This window comes from Erythrolamprus reginae, chromosome 1 (genome assembly GCF_031021105.1).
Source record: "Erythrolamprus reginae isolate rEryReg1 chromosome 1, rEryReg1.hap1, whole genome shotgun sequence".
NCBI classification, from domain to species: domain Eukaryota; kingdom Metazoa; phylum Chordata; class Lepidosauria; order Squamata; family Dipsadidae; genus Erythrolamprus; species Erythrolamprus reginae.
Window position 1 is genome coordinate 78,475,442 of NC_091950.1, and position 19,769 is coordinate 78,495,210.

Below are 19,769 nucleotides of genomic sequence, written 5' to 3' on the forward strand. Positions count from 1 at the left end.
GCCCAGACCCGGCCGCCAGCGTACCGCAGCTTCCCGCGCCGCCGCGGCTTTCCTGGCTTGCCGCGGCCCACCGGCCGCTGCCGAGACCCGGCTGCCAGCTTACTGCGGCTTCCCTGGCTTCCCGCGGCCCACCTGCCACTGCCCAGACCGGCCGCCAGCCTACCGCGGCTTCCCCGGCTTGCCACGGCCCGCCCGCTGCTGCCCAGACCCGGCTGCCAGCCTACCGCGGCTTCCCGCGCCGCTGCGGCTTCCCCGGCTTGCCACGGCCCGCCCACCGCCGCCCTGACCCGGCCGCCAGCCTACCGCGGCTTCCCGCGCCGCTGCGGCTTCCCCGGCTTCTCGCGGCCGGCCGCTGCCGAGACCCGGCTGCCAGCTTACTGCGGCTTCCCGCGGCCCACCTGCCACTGCCCAGACCGGCCGCCAGCCTACCGCGGCTTCCCCGGCTTGCCACGGGCCGCCCGCTGCTGCCCAGACCCGGCCGCCAGCCTACCGCGGCTTCCCGCGCCGCTGCGGCTTCCCCGGCTTGCCACGGCCCGCCCACCGCCGCCCTGACCCGGCCGCCAGCCTACCGCGGCTTCCCGCGCCGCTGCGGCTTCCCCGGCTTGCCACGGCCCGCCCACCGCCGCCCTGACCCGGCCGCCAGCCTACCGCTGCTTCCCCGGCTTGCCACGGGCCGCCCGCTGCCGCCCAGACCCGGCCGGCAGCCTACCGCGGCTTCCCGCGCCGCCGCGGCTTTCTTGGCTTGCCGCGGCCCGTCCGCCGCCCGCCCACACCTGGCTGCCAGCTTATCGCGGCTTCCGTGGCTTGCCGCGGCCCGCCCGATGCCCGCCCAGACCCAGCTGCCAGCTTACCGCGGCTTCCCTGGCTTGCCGCGGCCCGCCCGCGGCCGCCCAGACCCGGCCGGCAGCCTGCCGCGGCTTCCCGCGCCGCCACGGCTTTCCTTGCTTGCCGCGGCCCGCCCGCCGCTGCCCAGACCCGGCTGCCAGCCTACCGCGGCTTCCCGCGTCACCGCGGCTTCTCCGGCTTGCCGCGGCCCGCCCGCTGCCACCCAGAACCAGCCGCCAGCCTACCGCGGTTCCCCCACCGCCCAAGCCCGGCCGCCGCCCTGTCGCAATTCCCCCAACCTTCCCATGGGTACTGCCCGGTGCCTCAGCAGTCTACTTCGTTACGCGAATTGCTCGGGGTGATGGCGGGGCTCTTGCCTCCGAGCCTTTTCACCCCAAATCCGACGGCCGCCTTCTCCGGGTCCCAGGGAAAAAGGAAAGTTTCCCAGGAAGCCCCGGTGCTTCTGGCCCCAAAAAACATATTTGTGCGAGTGAGTGGTGTTGCAGGGCAGGAAAAATAAGAGAGTAAGACAGAGAGAAAAAAGAGAGGAAGGAAGAGAGAAAGAAGGACAGGGAGGGATGGAGAAATAGGAACGGATGTGAAAGAGGGAAAGAGTGAGACGGATGGAGGGGGGAGGGAGAGAGAAAGAAGAGAAGGGGGAAAGAGAGGGAGGGAGGAAGAGAGGAAAAGAGACAGAAACAGATAGAAAAGAATGGGAGCAAGAAAGAGAGAAAGAAAATCAAAATCTAGTTTGAAACTAGCTCAACTATTTAAGTGGATTTTAAAGCATAGATTTATTAATAGTTTTGTTTCTCCGTACTGAAGGAGCGGGTCCAGCAGTCACATGGGTTGCTCATGTCCAATCCGGTGGAACTGAGCCTAGTATTAAAAAAGCTTGCCGGATCCGCCCCTTCCCCAGAATTCGCTCAGTTCGCATATCCTGCGGTTGTATTGTGATAGCTCGTTCAACATTCTAACACCTTCCCTTCGATCTTTTCCTTCAAAAAGTAGTAAGATTTATTGTCTTTAATTATTTACTTGCACTAATTGCGCCAGCCGTTTAAAAGAAAAAAAGCGGCTAGGCTTTTTTCCTTGGGAGAAGTTGCGGTTTCGTTTTCCCCCGGCGGTTTTGCCGGTTACGATTCCTGCGGCCGCTTGTGGATTCTTCTAATCCTTTGGCCTGGAGGTCCTGGTGCAAGTATTTACCTATTGAATTATTGATTATTTATTGTATATAAGGGCTTAAGAAATACCTCCTGCGGAGTGAGACGCCTTCTAGTCTCCTGGACTTAGTCGATCGCTTCCCCTTTAAGAAATTTTACGGAGCGATTTTTTTCGGCGCGAAGGCCTTCGCGCCCTTTTTAAATCTAGGCCTCTCGTGTTGGCCCCCTGCCAGCCGTGTAGGCCTCAGTCCACCGCGTGGATCCCGGAGCGGGCCTTGGGGGTCCCAGGCTAAATTCTCCACCGGCTAAGCCTCCAACCAGAGTGCCTTGGTTTACTTAATTATAAAGTTTAGGGAGGCTGGCCCCGCTGGGTTTGGGGGCACGAACTCTGGGTTTGCCCAGATTGTCCTCAAGTTTCAGCAGCTTCGAGGCCTCGAAGCAGGATCCATTCCTCTTGGGAAGTCCTTGAAATTCTTCTCCTTATTATTCAGTTATTGGCTCAGCCTTGTCTTCTGTTAATTGTCAGACTATGGCTACTTTTCCCAAGAGAGGCACAACTAAAGGTCCCAGAGAGGCCAGGCCTACAGGCGATGAGATTACTAGTATCCCCCAGGCCTCTTCCTCCTCTTCTCCAGGGGCCCGCCCCTCGACCAAGGTCACCAGGGCCGAGAAGAGAAGGGACCTAGCCCTACAAAAAATCCATGACAAATCAGCAAAACGTTTGAAAGTGCAGGCCCAAGTAATCAGTAGTCAAGACCCCCCAGAGGCTTCTAGCCTGCCTCCTTCTGGGGTCCCTGTGTTATCTCTGGATGAGCCAAACCTAGACAGACCCCAACCTAACCTATGGGGCATAGGTCCAGAGGAACCAGATATTATTGAAGATTCCCCCCAGCCAGGATCCTCCCAGGCCTTTAGGGATTCTTCTGCCATTTCTGCTGACATTTCCAGTTTACCTCCTGAGTTCCAGTCTATTTTTGCTGTGTTGTCCAAAGCCATTGATGCCAAACTCTCCACCATCAATGAGCTTCCCTTACCTCTTCCTCCTTCTCGTCCCTCCCGCCCCTTGGGTTCTTCCCCAGCGGTCAGAGCTCCTATTCAGGATGATTCAGATTCCTCCCAGGATGAATATGACGATATAGAGGATGATGAGGATCCCTTTCAGGGCTTATCAGATGATGAGGAATCCCAAATAAAGGTTCCTCCTCCAATTACTATTTTTCCTTCTCAATTATTCAAATCTCTCCTCCTCAAAGCTAGAATTTCTACGGGATTAGCGGCACAGGAGAAACAAGCCTCCACTTCCACTGATCCCCCAGAGGAGAATCTACCTTACTTCACAGAGGAACAGGAGGATAACGAGGTAATTCCTATGCCTAAATTGTTTAAAGATGCTTTACTCAAACAGTGGGAATTTCCAGCCTCTGGCCTTAATCCCTCCACCAAGGACAGAAAGTTGTACAAACTTTCCTCTTCCTATGAAGAGCTTCTATCCTTTCCCAAACCGGATGAACCTGTCAAGATTCTTCACTCGGCAGCGGCTGTGCCAGGCGAGGCGGAGGAAGTCCTCCGACCAGAGGACAAGCGCATTGAGCAAATGCTCAAAAGAGGATTCACCGCTGATTCCTGGGCCATTAAAAGTTCTGCAGCGGCTTCCTTTTTCTCCAGAGCCATGCTGCTGTGGCTTCGCCAACTTCAACAGCATATTCCTCCCGATGACTTGAGAGGTCAACAAGACTTCAACAAGGTCTTTGCAGCTGCCCAGTACGTGGCTGATGCCACCTTGCAATCTACTAGATTTTCCGCTAAGTCTATTGCAGCTTCTACAACAGCAAGAAGACTCCTATGGATTCGCCCTTGGCAAGCGGGAGTTCGCCAAAAGTGGCAGTTATCCCAGGGTCCCTTAAAGCGCGACCTTCTCTTCGGTGATCTTCTGGATCCACTCCTCACGGAAACCACGGACAAGAAGAAAGTTTTGGGTCCAACCACAAAAAAGGCTACCAAAACGCAGTCCTTTCGTCGCCCAGGGCGCCAGCAAGATCAAACGGCTTCCTATCAGAGACCTCCAGGTCAGTATTCCCCCCGCTTTCGTTCCCAAGGTAGGAACTCCAGGGGTAGAGGTTTTCGCTTCCAAAGGGGAGCTTCCTCTAACAGGGCTTCAAAAAAACCTAGATGGTAACCTTACCTCTATTCCCATAGGGGGTCGCATAGCTCATTTCGCCTCTAATTGGCGTCTTACCTCCAAGGACCCTTGGGTCATTGACACTGTTCAAACAGGCCTTCTTTTAGAATTTATTTCTCCTCCCCCAAAACGTTTTATTTCCTGCCCTTCTCCCAGGTCATCCTCAGATTGTAACCGTATGGAGGAGGCCATTTCTCATCTATTGTCCATCAGAGCCATTCAACCGGTCCCTTCCGGTCAGAAGGGCCTAGGTTTTTACTCCATTCTATTTATGGTTCCAAAGTCCTCCGGAGGTTGGAGAGCTATTTTGGATTTAAAGAAACTAAACCTATTCATCAAATATAGGAAGTTTAAGATGCACTCCTTGTCTTCTATTTTGGCCGCCATTCACTCGGGAGATTTCATGGTCTCCTTAGACCTCACTGAGGCCTACCTTCACATTCCTATAGCCAAATGCCACAGAAAATTTTTACGTTTTTCCTTTCAAGGCAGGCATTTCCAGTATAGGGCGATGCCATTTGGCCTTTCCTGGGCCCCTCGGGTCTTTACAAAGCTCTTGGGGTCCCTGGCGGCCTATATCCGGGCGTCTCCCATCCACATTTTATGTTATCTTGATGATATTTTGATTCATGGGAACTCCCTAGAGAAAGTGAAAACAGACCTTTCTGTCACCATGTCAGTCCTTCAGGACCATGGATTTTCCATCAACTTTGATAAAAGTCACCTCCAACCTTCCACATCCATTTCTCACCTGGGATCCATTATTGATTCAAAATCCTCCCAGGTTTTTCTCTCTCCCGAGAGAAAACTCAGTATAGTGGAGTTAATTTCTAACATTTTATCTAATTCTTCAGTATCCATAGTTACTCTATCTTCCCTTTTGGGGAAGATGGTGTCATGCATAGGCATCATTCCCTGGGCTCGCCTTCATGCTAGGGAACTCCAGTGGCTCCTGTTACCTTTTCAGAGATCGGGGCACAGCAACTCAAATCGACGCATTGTCATCCCACTGAGTGTTCGCAGATCCTTCAAGTGGTGGAAGTCTCCGGCCATGGACAGAGGATCCCCGTTCAGGTGCCCGGATCAATTTGTCATCACCACAGATGCCAGTCTATCGGGATGGGGCGCCCACGCCCAGGGGATGATAGCCCAGGGCACGTGGTCCCCGGAGGAAGCTTCCAGGCCAATCAATTGGCTAGAGTTAAGAGCCGTTTCCCTGGCTCTGAAGCATTTCTCTCCTCGCATTCCCAACCGGCACGTTCTCATTCTCACCGACAACATTGCCACAAAAAGCCATATCTGCAGACAGGGGGGCACGAGATCCAAGGCTCTCATGAGGGAGGCCCTCAAGTTGGGCCTTTGGGCGGAGAAACATCTCCAGTCGCTCCTAGCCGATCACATCTCGGGGAGTCTCAACGTCCAGGCGGATTGGCTATCCCGAGCAACGATAGACCCAGGAGAGTGGAACCTCCATCAAGACCTGTTCCATCAAATCACCCTCAGATTCGGCCTACCAATCCTGGATCTCTTCGCGACCAATGCGAACGCCCAACTCCCTCGCTTCTATTCCAGATTTCCATCCCCGGGAGCGGAAGCAATCAATGCCCTCCGGAGTCCATGGCCTCCAGGCCTACTCTACGCATTTCCTCCAATTCCAATCCTCCCGGACGTGATTCACAAGGTCCTCACCGAGAGGGCCCGAGTAATCTTAATCGCCCCTCATTGGCCCCGCCGGCCCTGGTTCGCAGATCTCCAACAGCTGTCCGTCCAGGACCCTTGGCGACTCCCCGTTTCGGGGGATATGCTGCGGCAGGGGGCCTCTTTCCATCCAGACCCGGAGTGGTTCCACCTCACCGCCTGGCTGTTATCAGGAGAGATTTAGAACTGCGTGGTCATGACCCCGATTCAGTGGAGGTCATTTTAAAGGCCAGAAGGGGTTCGACCAATCGAATCTACGACCACACGTGGTCCAAGTTTCACCAGTGGTGTCTACAGGAAGGTCTCTCCCCTCTGTGCATCCCCATACACAGAATTATTTCCTTCCTTATGCAAGGCTTCCATAAAGGGCTTTCCACCAGCACCCTCCGGCGTCATCTGGCAGCCATCTCATCTGTCCTAGGGGGTCCCCGCAGACAGCCTCTCCGATCCTTCCCTGAAGTTCAGGAATTCCTCAAGGGCATAGCCAACCTCAGACCTTCCAAGGTCCACAGGTATCCATCCTGGGATTTGCCACGGGTTCTACATTCCCTGACGCAGGCACCATACGAACCCCTAAAATCGGCGTCCCTCAGGTACCTATCCTTTAAGGTAGCTTTCCTGGTGGCTATTACCTCTGCCCGACGCATTTCGGAGCTGGCTGCCCTCTCAATCAGGCAGGACCTTTGTCAATTCCATCAGGACAAGGTAGTCTTGCGACTGGACCCCACCTTCTTACCCAAGGTCAGTTCCATGTTCCACAGATCTCAGGATATTGTCCTACCTTCCTTCTGCCTCCAACGAGACCATCCCTTGGCAATTAGATGGCACACCCTGGATCTCACCAGAGCGCTGAGAATCTATATCCAACGCACAGGACCCTTTCGGAGGTCAGAAGCACTTTTTGTAGCCTATCATCCCAGAGTCATGGGGGCCAAAGTGTCTTCAACAGTAATAGGCCGTTGGATCAGAGGGACTATATCTAAGGCCTATGAGTCGGCCTCCCTCTCAGTTCCAAGGAACATCACAGCGCATTCCACCAGGAGCGCAGCCACCTCGGCTGCTTGGGCGACTCAAGCCCCGTTGGAGGAGGTCTGCAAAGCAGCCACTTGGGCCTCGCCAAATTCCTTCATCAGGCACTACAAGATTGATTCTTACGCTTCAGCGGACGCTGCCTTCGGCAGAAGGGTACTCCAATCCGTTATCTCACACGATAGCAAGCTAATCCCACCCTAGGGACCATCTATTGGGTATGTCCCATGTGACTGCTGGACCCGCTCCTTCAGTACGGAGAATAGGCGTTGATTGCTTACCTGAACGCCTCTTCTCGTACGGTGAGCGGGTACAGCAGTCACTTCCCGCCCTTGTATGTGTCTTCTCTACCTTTCTATACCTTTCTTCCTCTAACAATAAGAGTTGAACACTACAGAGCTTCACAACTGAGCCTAGTCTATGGATTCGCGAATTCTGGGGAAGGGGCGGATCCGGCAAGCTTTTTTAATACTAGGCTCAGTTCCACCGGATTGGACATGAGCAACCCATGTGACTGCTGTACCCGCTCACCGTACGAGAAGAGGCGTTCAGGTAAGCAATCAACGCCTATTTTGTTTTTGCTGGTTGTTTTAGTTTTAATAGTAATAGATTTTGGTTTTGTTTTATTATTAATTTCAATAAAATAGAAGGGATATATATATGTATATATATCCAAAATCAAGGCCTCTCCCATCAGCGAAGAAATCCAGCAAAAAATCATCCCCAGAGAAAAATCTTCCATATGTCCAAAACTCTATGGCCTTCCAAAAATACACAAGGAAGGAATACCTCTCAGACCAATAGTCAGTTCTATAGGCTCCCCTCTACAAAACCTTGCCAAATTTTTAGCCAAATACCTTCAACCATATACAGAAACTATTACCTCATATGTTCAAAATTCATTCCACTTTATACAAATAATAAAAAAACAAAACCTACAACCCAATGACCTACTTGTAAGTTTTGATGTCGTGTCCCTTTTCACACAAATACCTATTAAAGAAGCCTTGACAGCTATCCAGGACAAACACAACCCCCCCAAATATATCCTAGACCTTACCAACCACTGCCTGACCAATACATACTTCATCTATAATGAACAAAGATATAAACAGATAGAGGGAGCCCCCATGGGATCACCTCTCTCACCGGTCATCGCCAACCTCTATATGGAATATTTCGAAAATAATGCATTAGAGCAATCCAAATACAAACCTAAACTTTGGCTGAGATATGTTGATGATACCTTTGTAATTTGGCCACATGGTAAGGAAAAACTAGACAATTTCCTCACACATCTTAACAGCCTACACCCCAAAATACAGTTTACTATGGAAACAGAAATCAATGATCAACTTCCCTTTCTAGATGTACTGGTCTATAAAAAACCCAATGGCAGCCTAGGACACACTATCTACCAAAAGAAAACCCATACCAACCGTTATCTAAATGCACACTCACACCACCACCCCGCACAAATCACCTCAGTGGCCAAAACTCTCATCACCAGAACCAAACGCTTAGCTGACCATGAGCACTTAAAAACTGAATTGAACAAACTCAAAGATGTATTAATTTCTAATGGATTCGAAGAGAAAACAATCACAAACCTAATCAAAAAAGAGACACCCCCCAAAAAACAAGATCAAGAACAGGACAATGGTACCACCATCCTCCCTTACATCAAGGGCACCACAGACAAAATTAGTAAAATTCTGCACAAACATAACATCAAAACTTCATTTTGCACCAACCAAAAAATATCTAATATCCTAAGGAGCCCCAAAGATAAAATCCAATTGGAATACCAAGGAATCTATGAAATCCCTTGCAAAACATGTGCAGCCACATACATTGGACAAACCAACCGAAGAGTAAGTGCACGCCTTGCAGAACATGTGAATGCAGTTAAAAAAGAAGAAAAGACTTCCTCCCTTGTCCAGCACATTAAAAAAACAGGTCACGAAATTGACTTTGAAAAAACTAAATTACTTCACAAAACAGAGAATTTATATAGAAGAATTGCTCTAGAAGCCATAGAAATTGAAAGGAGACCCCTTTGCATAAATAAAAGAGATGACACGTCCCGCCTACCAGAAATTTGGAAACCAGCCTTAAACAAAATAAACAAAAACAAAACAAAACAAAAAAACACTTCATAAAAATCACCATGTCAATCCTTCTAATAATTATGATTTTGGAATTTTGAAATTTGAAATTTGGAAACCAGCCTTAAACAAAAAACACTTCATAAAAATCACCATGTCAATCCTTCTAATAATTATGAATTTGGAATTTTGAAATTTGGAAACCAACCTTAAACAAAAAACACTTCATAAAAATCACCATGTCAATCCTTCTAATAATTATGATTACACCAACCAATCAGATCACTGAAACATAATAACCCAATCTAATTGCTACATTCAAACCAAATCTCCACCCCCACACTATATACTAGGAAGAAATAAATAAATAAAAGAGATGATACCTCCCGCCTGCCAGAGATTTGGAAACCAGCCTTAAACAAAATAAACACTTCATAATAATCAGCATGTCAATCCTTCTAATAATTATGATTTTAGAATTTTATATTTGGAAATCAGCCTTAAACAAAACACCTCAAAAAAATCTCCATGTCATTCCTTCTAATAACTATGATTACACCAACCAATCAGATCACTGAAACGTGGTCACCCAATCTATTTGCTACATTCAAAGCAAATCTCCACCCCCACACTACATACTAGGAAGAAATGTCAGTTGCTAACATTCCATTTAAAACAACACAAAGATTGGAACTACAGCTACCAATATTTCTCCACGGCTTAGCCATTTGGTATGATGTCATCTATGACTGTGCCTTAACTAGATCACAAGTTACAGGGAAATACCAGGGAAATATCAGGGAATTTCAAAATGCTTTCCTCCTGGATACCCTGTTAGAAAATGAGAGTGACTACAGCTTTGGATCAAATTGAACTTGAGCGGCCTCTCCATGTCTACAGTTCTCATAATTCTTCATGAGAGGGCTGAGAGAACTAAAAAAGGCCCAAGAGATGGTAGAGAACTACTGGCAAAAGACAGGAATTGAAGATGATTGAGCAGCTGCCAGAACTGCTATTAGGGCCTACCTTAGGGGACAAAATGTAGCTGTGTCTCCGCAGATAGTGACTCAATGAATATTTCTTCCTCCTTGGAAGACATTATATTGAGATCGGGAGAGTGGGGATGTCTCTCTCTCTCTCTAAGAATATGCTTTCCATCTAGCAAATAAAGCTGCTCATATTTCGGTCTAGATTGAACTTTGGCCTTGAGGCAGCACTAGTGAAGATTATGGGAGCTAAGGCTCCCATACTTTGAGAGGAGTTTGATCGTGTTGGACTTGAGGAAAAGGACAAGACAAGACGTTACAACCGCTAGCTCGACCACACCTGTGTTAGATCCCTGCTCTTCCTGGATGGTTAAGGCTGTCTGTGTGATTTGGTATAGGGTTAGTGATTAATTCTTTCTTGAGGGAGAAAGTGGTCTTACTGGCTCTTAAGGAGGCCTTGATGAACTATCTCCTCAAAGAACTATCACTTGATTTAATCAGGACAGTTTTTGTCTGATCTCCAACCTTCCATTTTTAGGGAAAGTTGTGGAGAACGTGATCTGTTGGTAGTTTCAAAAGACCCTGCATGAAGCAAAACATCTGGACTCTTTCAATCAGTGTTTGAGATGGATAATAGGAAGACAGCACCATTGATTTCATTTTTAGATGAACCCTGGTGAGAGCGATCTAGGAGTAGTGCATCCATCTTTGTCCTTTTTGACCTCAGCAGCCTTTGATACCATCAATCATATCCTTCTGGATCAATTCTAGCAGATAGGGATTGGACAGCACTGTATTCCATTGGTTCTCCTCCTCCTTCAACTATTTGTTCATCTTAACACTGCACGAAGTTTCTGTCAGTACTTGCACATAAAACATTTTTCTCTAGTACCATAGCCATTACCCCATGCTGGTGATAGCAATTTTGATAATCCCCATTTCTTTTCTTGGTTATAGAAAACTTTAATACAAGACTATTTTCTAAATTACCCCATTCTGAAGCCCTGACTATGGAAGCAAGCTTACTGGAAAGTAATGTTTATGAAAATTTCTGTAATTGATGTTTTGTGCCTTTTACATTGAGAAAGACCCTGGATTTATGTATTTTTTCCACATGAGAGAACATTAAAAAAATTTAAAGGCTGTGCGGAACCACCTCTTCCTATCAGGAGTAGCTAATTCCAGCTGAAGCTAGCCCTGGAAATTATCCTCACAATTGATATACCAGTATACGGGCAAGAATAGTGCAAAAAACCTTGAATACTTGTATATTAGTTTATTTTATCCCTTCTTTTTATAAACAAATTTTGTAAATAATTCAAGATAGAAAATATACCTAATAATCCTTCCTGCTGTTGTCCCTATAACAACAGTCCTGTGAGGTGGCTTAGCCTAGAGTGTGTGACTGGCCCAGTGGCCCAAGATCACCCAGCCAACTTTCATGCCTAAAGTGGGACTAGAATTCTAGCCTGATGCCTTAAACAATATATCAGATGGATTTTGAAGATCCATGTTTTTAGTAATGGAACATTCTTCTTATATTAAGTATTTCAGATTTCTTAAAAAATTACAAATAATCTAGATAATGGTTTGGATTTTCAATTTAATGAATTGTGTTGAACACTTTGTTTGTTTGTTTGTTTATTGGATTTGTATGCTGCCTCTCTCCATGGACTCGGGGTGGCTCACAGCATGTTCATAAAACAATATACAATCTACAAACAAATCCAATTAATATAAATAATTCACTAAAAACATTATAAAATACTATCATAATCATTCATTCAATATAACCAACATTAAACATTCAATGGCCAGGGGCTGGGATCGAATGATGGCATAAATAAGTTTTTAAGATTTTTTGAAAGGCGAGGAGGGTTGGGGCAGTGTGAATCTCTTGGGGGAGTTGATTCCAGAGGGCCAGGGGTCCTCTGGAATCAGGTCTTTAAAATCTATTTCAGCTAAGCATCAATAAATGACCACAAAGATAATCTATACAGGACATAGTGAAAGGTAAACTGATTAGCACATCTTCTTTGGTCAATATGACTAATTAGTCTTTTCAGTTGAATGTTTTGAAAGCATTAGGAAAGTCAGCACTCTTTTATCTTGAATGCTTTTGGTTTAATGTCCATATTTCCTAAGTCACATAGATCAATGCATCATTAAAAATAAATCATTATGGTTTTTGCTCAGTCCCAGATTTGTCATTGCATTACAATAGAAAATCAAAGTGTAGTTTCATAGAACCAGTAGTATTTCAAAGTGTACAAATTGTCATGAGAAATTAATGCCAAATAACAAAATCCCTGCTTAAGAGTTCCTTTCATGTATTCAGTTCAACATGAAAGGAAAAAAGGTACACTGAAGGAAAGAAATGTAAACTAACAAAAGTTTCCTGGAAAGAAAGTTGGCTTGAATGGTTTCATTCAGTCAAACTCCAGTCCAAAGTTCAGAGTCAGGTTTGTCAGACATTAAAAAGTCAGAGCTCTGCAAGCACTGTTCTCAGGAATGCCACACCCCAAAGCAGGAAATCAGACAGTTGCTTCCAATGAAGAAGCATGGCTCCAGACTGCCTTTTAAATCAGGCTGCAGCCAGCTGTCTTTAATCTAGAGCTCCTTTACTTGGCAAGGAGCTTCATTGAATATCTTTGATCTATTCACTGGGTACAAGAGTTTGTAGGTCTTAGGGTTTTGTTTTTTGTTTTGTTTTGTTTGAGTGTGTGTGTGGGGGGGGGGGTAAATTTGCATTCTGTGCCATGATACTAGTTCTCAACCGGCTCACAAGAAAATGTTAGAGGTCCAAGCAGTTCTCCTAACAATTTTACCTCCTCCAGGGGGAAAGTATATCTTTGGATCCTTTCTGTCAATCTCTGCTAATAATTGGATCAGGGGGGAAAAAGGTAGAAATCAAAAGAGTCCTTGAGCTGGATTTGCAGAAAGACAGATCCAAGGTATGAAATCATTGTTACGAAAGCTTTTGTAGTAGCTCTTTCTGGTTTTCCACCATTCTCTCTGTTGCACATAAAAAGTGCGTCCACTGACAATCTTGAAGTTGCTTTACCTTCAAACATTTCGGAAGGCAGGTTGAGCAGGATGCTGTACTTGGAGTCATGCATGGACATGGCTATCAAGATAGATCTGCCTCTTTTTCTATTCTTCTTTTTGAGACAGATTTTGTACTTTGTGATTTTAATCAATACACAGAGTAGCCTGAAATGAAATTCGAAGTTTTTTACCAGTGGATCAGCCTACTAAGATTTCTATGAAAGTTGCTCTGTTATGATTGTTCAAAGATGTTGCATCTGAAGTCACTTCATGTTTAGATGGCTTTTATGCCATGTGTGAATATTTAACATTTATTGCTAATAACTGGCCCTCTAATTTGCTAATTTCTCATATCATTGTATTGAAAATCCTTATTGCTTCATCTTTTTACTGTAAACCTTATTAAAACAAAAAAGCCCCTTCCCTTCAATATTAGCCCCCAGTTTCATCCTTTTATATTGAAGATAATAACCATCCAGACCCAAGTTGTCTAAGCTGACTCTGAAGCTCTTTCTGTTGTTCAAAATGGCAGATTATTTTAGATTTGAATAAGTTATTTGTTATTTTGGTTGCATGTGTGTATGCAAGAATGTATTTTTAATAGAGGGGAGGGGACAAAAAGCCAGTTTGTTATCTAAATAATTCTTCAAAAATGTAATGCTTGCTGTACAAATTCATTTTAGGAACAACTTCCATCTGTGTGATTTATAATGAGTGCCAAATCTGCTATCAATAAAGAGATTTTTGCACCACATGATGAAAGGATGCTGGGTGCAGTCCAAGTAAAAAGGAGAACGAAGAAAAAGATTCCTTTCCTGGCAACTGGGGGTCAGGGTGAATACTTAACCTACATTTGCTTGTCAGGTATGCTAAATCATTTTGAAATCCAGCTATCCTGTCAGTTTGTTTGTAAAAGTTGATTGATGTTGTCTGTGGATAAAAATAATGTGGCATCATGAATTTTAATTAGACAATTAGATGAAAAAAATCAGAGCATGAACTTTCAGTATTCCTATATTTAAATTATAAAGAGAAGTTACGAACAGAGTTATGTCATGTGATGGAGTCAGTAATGTATAGACTTTCAAATATTTCTCAATATTTGGCCATACTATTCACAAAGATCTATTCCTTCAAGCACTAATGTGGCTTGAAAAGCCGTGGGACCACAGTGGTTAGCGTCAGTAGTGGGCTCCTACCGATACACCTAATTGTGCGCAGCTCCACGGCTCTTGCGAGCTTGGCACATTCAAGCAATATTTTGCTTCCTTCACCTGTGCAGGTAGCAAAATCTCGCGTGCGTGTTCCAGTGAGTTATTTTGCTTCTGTGCATGCTTCCATGCAAAAACTCACCTAAACACATGTGCATATGTGTCTCCATGAAAGATTTTGCTACCTGCACAGGTGCAGGAATCTGCGTGCAATTAGCGTATCGGTAGGAGCCCACTACTGGTTACAGCGTAGTATTGCAAACAAACTCTTCCCACAGTCTGAAGTTAATACTGACAGAGCTCAAGGTTGATTCAGCCTTCCATCCTTCCAAGGTTGATAAAGGGAGTATCCAGATTGTTGAGCTATAAAGCTATATAAGCTATAAAGCACTATGAGGCTGTATCTAAGGTAAAATGTATGGTAATATGTCAGTGAAAGAATGGACCTTGATTTTTGGTATTGCATTAAGAAATTTATATATGTTTATTTCCTATGTTCTTAAAAGAGACATTATATATACTTGTAGATCAAGCAAGAATTTTGGGTGCCAGAATAGACCCCCCCAAAAAAGTTTATCTTTTCTGCATGTATAGATGGCAAAAGTATTCTTCAACCTACGTCATGATGGTAATAAAGTGGGTCACCATGTGACTGGATAGGCATCTCTTTTGTGGCAGTTGTTAAGCAAATGCCATTAAGCAAACCCATTGTTTGCTATGGGACATGTTTTGCTGGGGGAAAAAGGGATCAGTTTCCGGCAAAAATTATTTTGTAAATTGTGATCATGCGACCACAGAGCACTGCAGATGCATCAAATGAATTGAGTATGTAAGTTGTATACTATGCAAATGCAAGGGACCCAGTGCAGTTAAGATTTCCAGATTATAAATAGTAAATTCCAACACTGTATTATTGTTTGTGTGTGTGTTTGTGTGCAACCTTTAAACAATCACACCATTACAGTATGTTCCAGAGTATATTTAAATACAGAGTGCTCTATTGTATTGGTTTTGTTGGATTGTTGAGCTTTAATGTATATATATTGTGCACGGTTTCTACATGGTTTTGTTTATTGTTATAACTGGGTTTTTCTCTTTGCTAGTTGAGAATAGCTAATGATAGATGAAATTATCACTTTTAGAAAAAGCAAAAAAAAATTGCTTATCCCATTTCAAAAAGGGAGCTTAGTCTGTAGAGATTTTTTCATATATTTCTTAGCTGAAGTTTACTGAATTGTCCATATTAAGGATTCTTTCCTGCCTTAAAGATGGAATTTTCTCCTCTGCCCCCTTTGCTTTATATATTGTTGAAATATATATGTACTGTATAGCAATTTTAAGGCTCACCAACTGTAAAACTATAATGGTAAAAGATTCTCCTACTTGCCTATACCAATAATATTTAAAATTGTAAAATGTATATCTAAGCATGCATTTAGGTAGTTAATAGCATTTCATATATTTTCTGCTTGGATGAACATCACTTCATTCCATTGCATCAGTGCTTACGTTGTTTGTCAAATTGGTAGTTTAAGCCTCATTTGCTTTTACCTAATCAATTTGTATTTAATCTTTCAAAAGCTTGGGGCTGCTGAAAGTTTTCTTTTGGAGAAGCTTGACTACCGAAGCAAAACAAAATCAAAGTTATCTTATTTACTTGTATACCTGTCAGCTTGACATTGGTGTACCAGGCAAGTCTTCATATTATTTTTCATCACTTTTGAAACTCTTGGAGATGGTTGCTTCAATTAAAAAGAGCCAATATGAGTGATCTGCAGACAAATCATGCAGAACCAACTTTATCTTCTTCAGATTGATTTCATATATCAAGAGAATGATATAGACAAATCTAGAAAAGCTTCAGCAATGGACTGAAATGAAGAAGGATAGAATTTAAGAAGAAGAAATGTAATTGTTCTACATCAGGCAAAGAAGAAAAGTTAGGCTATTCTCCAAAGCACCTGAGGGTAAGACAAGAAACAATGGGTGGAAACTAATCAAGGGGAGAAGCAACTTAGAACTATGGAGAAAATTTCTGACAGTTGGAACAATTGATCAGTGGAATGACTTGCCTTCAGAAGTTGTGAATGTTCCAACACTGGACGTTTTTAAGAAGATGTTGGATAACCATTTGTCTGAAATAATGGCCAAGCGTTACGGGCAGTGTTCCCTCTAATTTTTTGGGGGGGTGGGCGGAAAAGTATAGCGTCTGAGCAGGCAGCACAGAAATAATGAATGAATGAATGAATGAATAAACAAACAAACAAACAAATAAAAAACCCACCCTGTTTTGCCTCAGAGAATTTCAAAATAAAATACTGTACTGTGTGTCTATAACAGTGAGCTCATAATAGGGCAACTTTATCAATATCAAAATGCCACTTAAATAGTTGAGCTAGTTTCAAACTAGATTTTGATTTTCTTTCTCTCTTCCTTACTCCCATTCTTTTTTTTCTCTTTTCCTTCCTCTCTTTTTTCTATCTGTTTCTCTCTCTTCCTCTCTTCATCTCTCTCTCCTTCCCTCTCACTCTTTCCCTCTCGGCTTCTGGGCAGGTTTGGAAAACTCTGAGTTGATGATGATTTTTAAGTGAGCAATTGCTCACTGCTCAGCTTAGAGGGAACTATGGTTACGGGCTTGGACTAGAAGACCTCCAAGGTCCCTTCCAACTGTTGTTGTTGTTGTTGTTATTGTTATTATTATTATTATTATTATTATTATTATTATTATTATTATTATTATTATTATTATGAGGTAAAGGATGGAGACAACCTCCATGGCAGACGTATATGTGAAAGGGACTTTGGAGTTCTTTGTTACCCACATATTAAACAAGAGTCAGTATTGGTATGCGTTAATTGTTCCACTTTATTCTGTCTTCAGGTCAGACCCTACTTGTAATATTCTAGATGTTCATTTATATATATGCCATCATTCAAAAAGGAGAATTAGAGAAGTCACTCCCAAGGTGTGGTAGGGAGTCTGGAAACAAGCCTGGTGAGAACCAGGCTGGTCAGAACCACCAGATCTAGTGGATATATCTAACCTACAAAATATGATAACAGTCTTCCGCAATCTACAAGGCAGTCATATAGAAATGATTTTCTATTGTCCTGGAGGGCAGTATCAGTAGGTTATAACTACAAGAAGGGTCAAATTAGAAGTCTAAAGGAACTTCTTGGTTGCATGAATTGTCAGCCAGTGGAATTGACTTCTGGACAGAGTGGTGGTGAGCTCTCTTTTGCTATCTTCAAACAGAAACTGAATGGTCATTTGCTAGATATACTCTGGTAAATCCTGTACTGATTGCAGAGCTTAAATAACAGTAAGGTCATTTACAGATCTATGATTCTTTGATGAAATCTGCTCTGCTCTGAGAACTTTGGCTCGACATATTTCTCACCCAGCCTATGTTATGATCTTTTTTTTTAATGACACTTCATTTTTATAAGCTGCATTGTAGGTTCCCTGGAAGATAAAAGAAATACCTTAAATGTAAAAATAATCATAAGTATGCTAATTCTTTCAACTTGTATAAATTTATAGATTGTGCACCCAGTTCTAAGACAGGATATTGACCCTACAAAATAACAATTTTCTAATGGTCTCTGTATTTAATGCACGTGTTTCCCTAAAAATATAACGATGCAATCAGTTCCACAAATTCTTTTACTTTATTTTATACTTATAATCTTCTCTAGTTACAAAGTACTATGAATGGCATACTGCATAAGCAAATAGAATCTCAAAGACACAATAATAAATAAGGCAATCACAATAACCATAGAAACAAAAATAGCAAATATAAAAGCCCAACAAAAGCCAAGATAGACAACCACACTTAGTCAGCTAGGACTGAAAGTGCTTTTAAATAAAACTATTTCTATGAGTTTCTGGAATTCAGTGAAGTGTGCCCTTGTACTTTCTTCTGGAAAGAGCAGGGTGCCATTTCATTCATGCTCTGGGCCTTAAAGGTTGGAGGAAATTTTCAGCAGATGTGCTCTCTCAATGATCATTCTGGCAAGGCATTGCCTGATATATCCTGACACTGTTCTGTTTAGGGCATTAAAAATAATGGCCAGCAATTGGTTTTAGAAGCCTACTGGCAAACTAATGCCACAGCTTTAATATTAGGCGTGATACTTTATTAGACAGGATTGTCTTGTCCATGATCTTGTAGCCATATTTTGCATCAGTTGCAGCTTCTAGGTCAATGATGGCGAACCTTTTTTGGCTTGCATGCCAAAAGGGTGTGTACTAGTGCACAACACCCATGCCCTCCGACCATGCATGCTCACAGGCCTCACTGAAGCCTCTGGACTCCTGAAGCCTGGGGACAGCAAAAATGGCCAAATGGGCCAAGCAGAAGTTCAGAAAAACAGACTTCCAGTTTGCCAGTTGGGCTGTTTTTCACACTTTGGAGGCTTCGAGAGGATTCCCTAAGGGCTCCAGAGTACAAAAAATGGCCCAATAGGCAAACCAGAAGTCCGTTTTTTTCAAATGCCCAGTTTGCCTGTTGGGCTATATTTCGCTCTCCATAGCCTGAGTGCGAAAAACAGCCCAACGGGAAAAACCGGAAGTTCGTTTTTCTGAATTTTTGGTTTGCCATTTTTCATACTCTAATACCTACCGAGGGCGAAAATATCTTTCCCCAAGGCCAAAAATCAGCTGGACAGTGCACGCATGCATAGGACATAGGGCAACGTCTTGAACGCCCTCCAATATTGCTCTGAGTGCCACAGGTTCGCCATCACAGTTCTACGTTGTCTCCAAAGACAAATTGGAATGGTCAATTCAGTAGAATTGCTGAATTAGGCTGAAGGAGGATTGCTTGTCCCAACAGTTTTGGTGACCTCCCAATATTTTAGTAGTCCCTTTTTCTAATGTAAACAGAAGTGAGGGGTGGCTTTATGATCAAGGAGGAGATTTTATGATCAAAGAAAACAAGTGTATAAGGAGTGAGAAAAGTTACTAAGCCATTTGATTATGGCTGATTCTGGAAAAAGATTGGAAGAGTGTGGATTTAGAGTTGTGAAATCTTATCACTTCTAGGAAAGAAATTTGGAAAACCAGAAGAAACTAAAACTTTAGTTTTGAGTTAGAAGTTTATATTCTGCAGTTGAATGTTTGACTTGTAAATATTTTTATAAATTATTTTGGACATAGAGTTTGAAAATGGGGATTCCTGTTTTAGAAATTCCCACTATATGGTGGAAAAAAATATTTAGTTTTTGTTTTGCCATCCTGAAATAGGACAGTGCCCACAAGTATGTATATATAATTGTTATTATCAAGTCATTGGAATAGCTCTTTTAATGTAAAAATGTAGTTGTTTCTCACCTATTGAATGATTTCAGTCATAGCACGAATCCTAAAAAACTAGCAGTATTCTGTGAGCAGTATCTAGTTCAATAGAGGTGGACTTAGGAACATGAGAGTCTGGCTGCTGCTTGGAGGCATGTCAATCAAAACCTGTAGAACTTGCCAAAACGTTTTCTGTCATCATCATTCACTCTCACAGCTG

At 43.7% G+C, this 19,769-nt stretch overlaps 1 protein-coding gene across 2 annotated transcripts in view; it reads left to right on the forward strand.

The window, feature by feature from the left end:
• STXBP6 (syntaxin binding protein 6) overlaps nucleotides 1-19,769 on the forward strand; it is a 110,448-nt gene that overhangs the window by 19,472 nt on the left and 71,207 nt on the right. For both annotated transcript variants that reach the window (XM_070756180.1, XM_070756171.1), the window contains one exon: nucleotides 13,720-13,900. In XM_070756180.1, coding sequence (XP_070612281.1) covers nucleotides 13,747-13,900 — 154 coding nt within the window. In that variant the 5' untranslated portion in view covers nucleotides 13,720-13,746. The remainder of the gene's footprint in view (nucleotides 1-13,719; nucleotides 13,901-19,769) is intronic.